Consider the following 11,978-nt stretch of genomic DNA (forward strand, 5'->3'; position numbering starts at 1 on the left):
TCTATTCGGTGAGTCCAATTCTCATCCGTTACACCATCCCTCTGCGCCAAAGTAGGCTACAAGGTGGAAAATGAAAAATTCACTGACAGTGCAACCTCTACGACACCACGACAATGCAGTTTGTAAACAATTTTGACTTTGAGAACAATTTTTGATTTAACGCTACAATTTTGATGAATTTTTGACTTTTTTTGACAAGTAAAAAAGTAATCACCCTAATTATTACCAATTTTATATCAACAGGTGTTCATGTTGTCACTGTGTGGCAATGGTTGAGCAACATTAAGCTTTGTGCTACTGTGAGATAGATACAGCACGGATGAAAGACATGCTAGATGGACAATTGACATGCATGATTACATTCACTCTGCTTGCTTGTTAATATATGGCGCTGTTGAAACAAAATAAATTGACTTGACTTGCTATCGTCTTACTTGTTTCCAAGTTATCAATTCCGTTCAGTAAAAATAAAGTAAAAAAGAATTTTTTTAGGTTAAATTAAAATGGCCTTAGTAATATGTAAGTCTGCACCGAATGAAAAATGCACTAAACTATGAAAAGCAATTCAATGTCCTGTTAAATCTACATAAAATCGCTCATTTTGTTGGTCCAAGAAAGTAGCCTATGTGATCAGACTAGCGTGAATTTACACAGTAGCCTATGTAGAGTTGGTTGGTTGTGCAAAATCATGTGTAGGCCTATGCCATTTCTTTGAATGCAGTATTTGAACTAGACAAAACATTATTTCATTCTTCAAGTATAAAAACTACCGATTGTAATCATAGAAACTCTGGTTAATGAGAGAATACATACAGTTAAATCGCCCACAGTAAGAAATATTGCTCGATCAACTGATTGCTTGGCCTTTATGACGTAGGCTGCACAGTCGCACGCTTCGCTGCTCACGAAAATTCCCGTTTTGACAGCTCTGACAAAAGCACGCGCGGAATGCTGATCAGACCGCAATGGGGCAAAATTTTATTGAAAATCGTTTTATGGTAGCATGTTAAACACAAAGAACATGGAAAACCGCCAAGTCAGGTTTTTCCTGTAGTACCCCTTTAAGACTCTGACATTGCATCATCTGGGGTCGTGTATTAATTTGATTTGTAGATCATAATTAGGCCTACATATTATTTTAAATTTTAAAGTGGCATGACCAAAAGGGAAATTCACCCCTGGTAGCTGCTCTTCTGGTTATTCCCTTGATGACGTCGTTATTGCGTCATACTGTACTGGAATTATTGTTATTGCTTGCAATTGTAAAATTTTAAGCATTTGCAAAACTTATAATGAGAGTATTTGATCGCTTTTTTCGGAATAAACTTTTCCTTTGGTTCCTGAATTTGAAGTTGTCTAGTTTTAATAATGTAATGATGACGTCATAAAAGATGCAATCATGACGAAACTACTTTTAGGAATTGTGAAATGGTTTTAGTAACCGGTACTCCAACTAAAACCAACAGCAAACGACCAAAATAGGTTAAAAAAGCAAAAAAATATATGTGATGACGTCACAATGACGTCATCAATCAAATTATTTTGTGTTTATTTTGTCTCACTTATTTGTATGTGCTTTTTAAGTTAAAATATACAAAAATCAAATATGTAATTGCACAAAAATGACGTAAAAAGAGCTGAAACGTGATTTCTGGGAAAATCCCCGATTTGGGGGTGATCAAGTGACCCAAAAAGTTGCGGCACCCACTAAAATCAAAGTTGGTTGATCAACTGCAAAAATATGCAAAAAAACAACGTGTAACACGTTTAGCCTAAAGATTCCCCTAAGGGCCTGCACTAGCAGGAAAATTATTCCATTCAAAATGTGGCCTTTTATCACAGATTTCTCTTGAAAGTGAAGTTTACTTTAATAAAGGAAAGTGTTTCGTTTTGAAAATGGTATAAGTTCTTGCAGTTTGATTGCGAATGCCACTGTACTGACTTCATTATGAAAATAGGCCTAATGCTTGATGGCCAGAGCCGTGTTAACCGCTCCCCGGCATCAGAAGGGCACGGTTGTTTAGGGACCACTCATTTTAGTTTGCTTACTATTTTTCTGCTATTTAAAAAATAAATAAGCTGCTACAGAAGATATAGTAGGCTAACATCTCCATTGGGCATCTCCTCTCTGCCTAGGCTACTAGCCTACTTCTGCGTATTGTAGGTATTATTTTCTACAAGCAAATAAATCAACAGCTCTTCTGTCAGTGCAGTCAGTTGTGGCAACATACAATAAAAGCGCATAAACCGTAACGAAAAAATGAACCCTCAGTCTTTTCAAAACTTGTAATTCCCTGTGAAGATTCAATTCATTGTCATTTGATCAAAAAATATATTAATCTACTCGATAGCGGATGAGGGAACAAGACTTTGGGGCGACTGTAGTTTCGGCCCACAAATGTTGGTAATTGGTTTGTGTTGAATATTTTCTATTTCAGCAAGGCACATGACGGCCTATGTCTGTTCAAATCATTCTTTATTTTATTGAACTGAAACCAAAACAAAGAACTTTATGCCAAAATGGAACCAAATATTTTGAAATACTTCACCAGTTCCGATCTGTCACTAAGCATACAATTATTTAAATTGGGAAAAAACCGTTAGAAGGAAAGTCTGTAGCTTTGAAACATATGAGAAATGAGTGAACAAAGAGCTAAATAATTTATTGTTCCTCGTTTTGTACCAACCCGGAATTGGAGTCGAGCTTTTCTACCAACTTCGTCGACTTTAAATCTTTTTGACTCCACAGTCCTGGCTTGCTCAAGATCTACACAACCAGTTGCGTAGGCCTACGCAGGAATTTCTCAAGGGGGGGGGGGGCATTGAGAGTAGTGTAGCCAGGAACTTTGAAAGGGGGGTTGACGACCGGCGAGTGAAGCCCGACGGCGTTTTTGCCCAAGACGTCACCCAGCGGCGGGGGGTCTGGGGGACCTCCCCCATAAAATTTTGAAAAATTACTTTGAATTTGGAGCATTCTGAGAGCATTTTCAACAAAAATGTGGGTATGAATCTAATATGAATATTCCTGTAAAATGATGCTGTCAGGTGGTATAGCAAAAGGATAAAATCATGTTTTCTTGGGCATTTTTCGGAAATAAAGCTATAAGTCTCTATGTTTTCTTGTTATTAATTTCTGAATGAGATGTTTGAATGTTTGGTATTGGCAAAACTCGCTCTTTTAATGCAGTGTTGTTTAAAATTAGGCAAGTTTTTTTAGACTGAAGCATCATTCCCAAGCATACAGAGACTGAAAGGATCATTCTCAATGTCGTGACGTCACACGCGTGCCCATTTCTTTCTCACTATAATAGGCTTACAGAACACTATGCTACATTGGCATACCTGGGGTGGTGTAGGTGGATTGGGCCATGTAGGCTATTTCATATTGGCTTAGTCTATATCGTTAATTGCTTTGACAGAGCCATGCAAAACATATTAAATGCCTTAATCTACGTCGTTAACTACTAAAACATTTTTAAGGGGGGGGGGGGGGGCATGGCCCAATGCCCCTCCCCCCTGCGTACGCTAGTGTACACAACGATTGATGTGTTGGAACAGAAAGAAGCAATGCAAAGCTGTCAGAAGATGTGAAATGATTGCAGATAAATGTATTTGGAATACTCACTTTAATTTTAAAATAACCGACTCTTTTCAATGAGATATGATTTTGATGAGCTGATTTTTAACCTTAAAATACGCCAGGTTGGCGAGTGACTACGCTTTGTAAGCTTTCTGTAATGGTTTATTGTCGTTGAAAACATCATTTTTTTAAACAATTAATCGATGAAATCAGATAATTTTTCTGATATGTAGCATAGAATAACTAATTAGCCATACAAAGTATCACTTCGTGGCATGGTTATAGATAAAAGTTTGAAGGAGACATGCAGTCTGGAAAAGAAAATCAAGCAGCCTCTTTTGAAGTGACGTTTGCACGGGTGATAAGCTCAGTTCAGTTTGTTTTTATATCTGACCATCACAACGAAAAAAAGCAATATATGACAAATATAGAAGAGGTCCAAAAAAGCAAATGAGTCAAGCTACGCCACTATTGTCACTAAAAATGAAAAATTGACAAAAACACAAGCACCATAATAATAATAAAAGTCACACCAAAATCAACAGACATTACCCTATTGAATGAATTGCTTGAAGAATATGCGGGTTTCGCTGTTAGGCTTATGCGGGTAAAGCTACTTGAGTTACTTTTAAAAAAGGTGGACAAGATTTGAAATAGCTAGGGCGATTTTTGGTAACCTAAAAAACTCAAAAAGGTGACTTTAATTTTGCAAAAAGTAACCAAAAAGTAACTTTATTCAACAAAAGCAAGAAAGCGAAAGAAATGGCAGCAATATTCAACATAAAAAACATCCAAATTAGTTTCAATTTTAGCTCAAATGATAATTACACATTCAAATTATATGAAGGTGTTTTACATTCTCTGGTAGGAAGTTTCTGTCAATCTAACACTCACTTTAGCTGTTACAGGGAAAGCAAATGGTTAAATATAGCTAACACAATTTGTTTCATCAAAAAAATTACTTTACGAGTTTTCTGGAATACACGCGATACAAACAAGCATGGGCTCGTGCAAACCTAAAATACGTAGCTCCTTGCATTCAATTTTTTTGTGGATGGCAGCAGGGGGGCGATGGTGCCCTTTTAAGGTCATGTAAGCTTCTGCACATTTTGCAATACGACATAAAAATTTCAGCTGTTAGCCTAGTTATAGTCTTTCATTTCTGCCTCAAAATAATATTCACAACACAAAATTCTGTATCACAGTAGGTAGCCTAATTAGCCTACACAACATAACATGACACCCTCCCGTGCCATTGTTTTTGTATAGGGGACACTTGTATCATTACTCGATGATGAGCTGATGGATGAGCATTATTGCTATGTCTCATCTTTAAACTTTAAAAACAATTGACCTTTCAGCAATAAAAGTGCCCTTTTTTCATTATCCTGTCCCCCTCCCCAGTCAAAAACAGTTCCGGCGCCCCTGCGTAGCCTACCATAGTAGAAGATATATTAACTTAAAAGTCTTAACATTAGGCTACATAGAATGTCAATTCATTTTCCCAGTAGCAATGAAATATAAATAAATAGGGCAATTAGGCAAAAAAAGTATGCCAAATAGAGTGACCAAAGTAACCTAAAAACAAAAAACGTGACTTCTGATAACTTAATAACTTCTTAAATATTGACCTCACAACCATGAAATTTTGGTTCTACATTTCTTCTGTTAATTGGGGCAACCAAAAAAAGTAACTTTAGTGACAAAAAAGTCGCCCTAGAAATTACGCGAGCATGGACAATCTCAGTACAGCAACCGGGTCAAAAACCCGCTGAGCTGTTGAGTAGTTTGTATTTTCACAACAGCTTCTAGAAGGCTTTAATACGATTCCTGTCGAAGTTATAGCAGATGACAAAAAGATACAGATTGCATGTCTGTCAGTGGTTGAGGATGTTGTGATGAGGATAGTTCGTGATTAGGCCTACCTAAGAGGGTGATTCCAAAATAAAGATTGGACAAACACACAAATATTAAACGAATTAGCTGTCGCAGTGGATAGGTAAATGAATAATAGCATTATTATATTTATGAGTTGATGATTTTAAAAAAATGGGAGACATTGATGCCAACGAACTAATAATGGAATTGAATTGTTTTATTTATGTCATTATACTTAACTTATGAGAAAAAACAAAATTACATTCACAATTATTAAACGACTTTAACTGGATAGGTAAATGAACAATAGCATCACTACAATTTGAGAGAAAATAAACGGAAATTTTAAATTAAACTGAAACTTATGCAAAACTAAGTGAACAGCTTGCGACAAACTCCTTATCTATTTTGTTCTGAATACTCTCATAGCAACATCTTTTTTCAGTCGGTTGCATTGCCGAGTGGTGAAAGCCCTGAAACGACACTCGAACGAGCACCGGTTCGACACCGCTCAACAGCATGCGGCTGTGTATTCAACAGGACACTAACAGGCATGCAAGATTTCTTGCATTTCTGTCCACTTGATGTAAATCTTCAATCACTTAGCGTAAGGCTGGATACAACAAAAAAAATCTTTGGTAACACATCATAAAAACATACCGTAATACAGTTGGTTGGGTTACAATATTAAACTAATTAAGACAAAGTATTTATAGGCCTAAAAATGATTTTGCATTTTTAAATTTAAGAAAGTCACCAACAGTACTTTTTTCTCTCTATATTTACTCTATTAATGAAATCATTGAATATACTGCAAATTCTGTGACAAAACAATTTTTTTAAAAAATCCATCACTTTTTATTAATCTCTGACAAACAGCGCTGCATGTCTCTTACAATAACAGCCACACTTGCATCAGTTCCCTCATCTATTGACACTTGTTTCGCGATTTCGAATGATTTTTGAAAATAATCCCTGGCTTCTTTGTATTTGTTAGTGTGTAAGTAACAGCAACCAATCCCATGAAGAGTGGCAGCAACACTTTGATCATTTATTGACACTCGTTTCTTGATTTCCAGAGATTTTTGAAAATAATCCATGGCTTCTTTGTATACGTCTATGTTTAAGAAACAGCAACCAATCTGACCCAGAGTGACAGCAACACTTTCATCTGTTTTTTCTTCTATTGACACTCTTTTCTTGATTTCCAGTGATTCTTGAAAATAATCCATGGCTTCTTTGTATTTGCTTGTGTTGAAGAAACAGCGACCAATCTCATGAAGAGTGACAGCAACACTTTGATCAGTTTTTTCATCTATTGACATTTGTTTCTCGATTTCCAGTGATTTTTGAAAATAATCCATGGCTTCTTTGTATTTGTGTGTGTTTAACAAACAGCGACCAATCTGACCCAGAGTGACAGCAACATTTTCATCAGTCTTTTCATCTCTTGACACTCGTGTGTTGATATCCAGTGATTTTTGAAAATAATCCATGGCTTCTTTGTATTTGTTTGTATTGAAGAAACAGTGACCAATGTCATATAGAGTGACAGCAACACTTTCATCAGTTTTTTCATCTATTGACACTCGTTTCTTGATTTCCAGTGATGTTTGAAAATAATCCAAGGCTTCTTTGTATTTGCTGGTGTTTAATAAACAGCGACCAATCTCATGTAGAGTGACAGCCACACTTTTATCAGTTTTTTCATCTATTGACACTCGTTTCAAGATTTCCAATGATTTTTGAAAATAATCCAAGGCTTCTTTGTATTTGTTTGTGTTAAAGAAACAGCGACCAATCTGACTCAGAGTGACAGCAACACTTTGATCAGTTTTTTCATCTATTGACATTTGTTTCTCGATTTCCAGTGATTTTTGAAAACAATCCATGGCTTCTTTGTATTTGTTTGTGTTGAAGAAACAGCGACCAATCTCATGTAGAGTGACAGCCACACTTTTATCAGTTTTTTCATCTATTGACACTCGTTTCGTGATTTCCAGTGATTTTTCAAAATAATCCATGGCTTCTTTGTATTTGTTTGTGTTTAAGAAACAGCGACCAATCTCATGTAGAGTGACAGCAATACTTTGATCATTTTTTTCATCTATTGAAACTCGTTTCTTGATTTCCAGTGATTTTTGAAAATAATCCATGGCTTCTTTGTATTTGTTTGTGTTGAAGAAACAGCGCCCAATATCATAAAGATTGAAAGCAACACTTGCATCAGTTTTTTCATCTATTGACACTCGTTTCTTGATTTCCAATGATTTTTGAAAATAATCCATGGCTTCTTTGTATTTGCTTGTGTTTAACAAACAGCGCCCAATATCATGAAGATTGAAAGCAACACTTTCATCATTTTTTTGATCTACTGACACTCGTTTCTTGATTTCCAATGACTTCTGAAAATAATCCATGGCTTCTTTGTATTTGTTTGTGTTGAAGAAACAGTGACCAATCTCATGTAGAGTGACAGCAACACTTGCATCAGTTTTTTCATCTATTGACACTCGTTTCTTGATTTCCAGTGATTTTTGAAAATAATCCATGGCTTCTTTGTATTTGTGTGTCTCAAAGAAACAGCGACCAATCTCATGTAGAGTGACAGCAATACTTTGATCATTTTTTTCATCTATTGAAACTCGTTTCTTGATTTCCAGTGATTTTTCAAAATAATCCATGGCTTCTTTGTATTTGTTTGTGTTGAAGAAACAGCGACCAATCTCATGTAGAGTGACAGCAATACTTTGATCATTTTTTTCATCTGTTGAAACTCGTTTCTTGATTTCCAGTGATCTTTGAAAATAATCCATGGCTTCTTTGTATTTGTTTGTGTTGAAGAAACAGCGACCAATCTCATGTAGAGTGACAGCAATACTTTGATCATTTTTTTCATCTGTTGAAACTCGTTTCTTGATTTCCAGTGATCTTTGAAAATAATCCATGGCTTCTTTGTATTTGTTTGTGTTGAAGAAACAGTGACCAATCTCATATAGAGTGACAGCAACACTTTTATCAGTTTTTTCATCTATTGATACTCGTTTCTTGATTTCCAGTGATTTTTGAAAGCAATCCATGGCTTCTTTGTATTTGTTTGTGTTGAAGAAACAGCGACCAATCTCATGTAGAGTGACAGCAATACTTTCATCATTTTTTTCATCTATTGAAACTCGTTTCTTGATTTCCAGTGATCTTTGAAAATAATCCAAGGCTTCTTTGTATTGGTTTGTGTTTAACAAACAGCGCCCAATATCATAAAGATTGAAAGCAACACTTTCATCAGTTTTTTCATCTATTGATACTCGTTTCTTGATTTCCAGTGATCTTTGAAAATATTCCATGGCTTCTTTGTATTTGCTGGTGTTTAAGAAACAGCGACCAATATCATAAAAAGTGACAGCAACACTTTCATTAGTTTTTTCATCTATTGATACTCGTTTCTTGATTTCCAGTGATTTTTGAAAATAGTCCATGGCTTCTGTGTGTTTGTTTGTGTTTAAGAAAAAGCGACCAATCTCGTGAAGAGTGGCAGCCACACTTTGATCAGTTTTTTCATCTATTGACACTCGTTTCAAGATTTCCAGTGATTTTTCAAAACAATCCATGGCTTCTTCGTGTTTGTTTGTGTTTAAGAAACAGAGACCCATCTGACCCAGAATGGCAGCAACATTTTGATCAGTTTTTTCATCTATCGACACTCGTTTCTTGATTTCCAGTGATTTTTGAAAATAATCCATGGCCTCTTTGTATTTCTTTGTGTTTAAAAAACAGCGACCAATCTCATGTAGAGTGACAGCAACACATTCATCAGTTTTTTCATCTATTGACACTCGTTTCTTGATTTCCAGTGATTTTTCAAAATAATCCATCGCTTCTTTGTACTTGCTGGTGTTTAAGAAAAAGCGACCAATCTCATGTAGAGAGACAGCAACAATTTCATCAGTTATTTCATCAATTGACACTCGTTTGTTGATTTCCAGTGATTTTTGAAAATAATCCAAGGCTTTTTTGTATTTGTTTGTGTTTAAGAAACAGCGACCAATCTGACCCAAAGTGACAGCAACATTTTGATCAGTTTTTTCATCTATTGACACTCGTTTCTTGATTTCCAGTGATTTTTCAAAACAATCCATGGCCTCTTTGTATTTGTTTGTGATTAAGAAACAGCGACCAATCTCATCCAGAGTGATAGCAACACTTTGATCAGTTTTTTCATCTATTGACACTCGTTTCTTGATTTCCAATGATTTTTGAAAACAATACATGGCTTCTTTGTATTGGTGTGTGTCTACGAAACAGCGACCAAGCTCTTTAAGAGTTTCATCAGAGTTTAGACCTCCTTGTTTTTCATCCATTTCGATCAGATTTTCATATTTTTCAATCGCATCTGCGTATTGGTAAACATTTCTATGACAGCTTGCCACAATTCCAATGGCTCGTCTTTTAGATGCAATAGTGGCTTCATTTGTTGCTGATAGTGTAATTTCATTGAGATATTTCTCTCCAAACTCTAAAGATTCTCGGTATTGTTTATTGTCATACAAAATTTGACAGATTTTTAAATTCATATCCTTTGCTTCTTTATTTTGTGATTCATCGCTTTTGTTTTGAGTCATTTCAATAGTTTTGTCTATTTTTTTGAAATTCTCTTCTGATGAATGCATACTTGTTTCAAAATCCATCAGTCGTGCATCGGTAGTTGGATTGTCAACAAACAATGTCATCAGATTAGAAGCTTGACGTTCGAATCTAAGAAACTTGCAAATTTTTGCATTCAGTAATGTTATGTTGGGATAAAAATGAAATTTTCTCATCTCGAATCGTTTACAGATGTCACACTGCAAAGAGTAAGCAACTTGGAAGAAACTGATGCAACATTTTTCTCCAATCATATCAACCAAAGAAACTGAATTACCAGAAATTTTGCTCGAATTATTGTTTTCTAAGAAATCGACTTGTCTCTTGTAGGTCATGTAGACTTTTAATCGTATCTCACATGCAATTGCGACGGAAATAGATAACTTGTGTTTTGTGTACTCGCTAATAGTTTGTTGGTCATAAAGTTTAAAGATGATCTCGAAGCAAGAATTTGCTGAAATCTTGTGTAGTCTCTTCAGCGCTGATAAAAACAATGTAACACTTCGATAGACAACTCGCTTGTGGTTGAAACTGTCTTTTTCAGAGAATGTTGAAAGGCTTGGTTTTGTTGCAAAATTTTCCAAATCTTCTTTAATTTGCTTGATAATGTTACCTTGCAAAGACTCTTCGGAAGCTAAATCTAATGATGCTTGTACTCCACCAAAAAATTCATCATATATTTCTTGTTCTCCGGCCACAAAAATAGTTTCAGTAAGAATATCACTGAGATGATAACCATTTTTTAGTGATTCCTCTATGTTTAGATAATGCAGCATTCCACTCACAGGCTTTATAAGCTCAGTCTTCCAAGGTTTGTCCTTGGTGAGTTGTTGGCGACCGAGAGGAGATTTGCAAGCGTGCGGCATCATGCCATCAAAACACACTCCCCTTGGCGTCAAAGCATCAAAGAACCAATACTCACCTTCTTTCGATTTACGTTTCAAACTGTCAATATCTACACTTGGTAATATTGTTTCTTGTAAGTTGATTAAAATGATTTGATACACGACCGCAAACCAACGAAAGTACTCCAGCACATCTTCATAATTGTCAAAGTTTTGGCAACCCTCCTCTAAAACAATGATATTCTCGAAATCAGAGAAAGGAGTAATCTCCTTTCTCGCCAACGATCCCATTCCAACAAGAGCATACTTGCAAGGTGGCTTTCCCATCACGGATTCGCAGTAGTCACTGATATCTTTCATGATTGATGTGTATTCATCACTTATTCTCTCGTGAATGGTCTTGATGGTTTCAATTTTTTCAACTTCCAGTTCATGCAAAATATCATCTTCAACTATGTTCGGAATTTTCTTTACTTTTAACAAAGAAATTTCAACAGATTCTCTCATTTTCCGGAAACTTGTCTTCACATCTTTTGATTTTTCAACTAAATCTGGATCTTTCTTCTCTGCATTAGCTTGAAGGAGGACATGTGAACACAATGCTTTTAAGTCACTTTCTATTTGAGCTGCATTGTCAGGTTTTCGCGCGATGGAAGCGTTCAATAAAGCAGCACTTTTTATCAAGCTTATTTTGTCCGGAGTGCGTTTTTGATAAAGGAGTCCCATTTGATGCAAAATACTTGCTGACTTTGATACGTCTCTTTCTTTCCCATTTTCGTAGCAGGCTTCTCGAAGGTCATCAGAAAGTTTGATTTCGTCAGCTTCTGACATGGTTTGTATTTGCTCTTAATTAAAACACAAACTCAATCTTTAAAAAAGTTAGCATTTTTCAATTAGACTGGTTGTGAATTTATGTAAAATATATTGAAGTCTAAAGCAATGCGTACACTTTTGATTAGAATAATGTTATCTTGAGAAAGATAAATTACCGTAGCCTATAATTCATAAATGCCATGAAAGTTTAAAAGGAAAAT

The 11,978-nt window shown here is 35.6% G+C and overlaps 1 protein-coding gene across 1 annotated transcript; it reads right to left on the minus strand.

Annotated features, from left to right (window-relative positions):
* Nucleotides 1-3,730: 3,730 nt before the first annotated feature.
* Nucleotides 3,731-11,775, minus strand: LOC145780323 (uncharacterized). Its single transcript, XM_082592025.1, has 2 exons — nt 9,725-11,775; nt 3,731-8,818 (listed from the first exon to the last, which is right to left on the minus strand). Exons 1-2 carry the CDS (start codon nt 11,773-11,775, stop codon nt 6,310-6,312), a joined length of 4,560 nt encoding a protein of 1,519 aa, XP_082448151.1. The 3' UTR covers nt 3,731-6,309.
* Nucleotides 11,776-11,978: the final 203 nt, after the last annotated feature.

Source organism: Aplidium turbinatum, chromosome 11 (assembly GCF_918807975.1).
Source record: "Aplidium turbinatum chromosome 11, kaAplTurb1.1, whole genome shotgun sequence".
Lineage (NCBI taxonomy): Eukaryota > Metazoa > Chordata > Ascidiacea > Aplousobranchia > Polyclinidae > Aplidium > Aplidium turbinatum.

Coding starts and splice junctions, on each gene's coding strand:
- LOC145780323 (XM_082592025.1), bottom strand. CDS start 11,775: ATGTCAGAAGCTGACGAAATCAAACTTTCTGATGACCTTCGAGAAGCC. Junction 8,819..9,724: donor CACCAATACAAAGAAGCCAT/GTATTGTTTTCA, acceptor CTTAAACACCAG/CAAATACAAAGAAGCCATGG.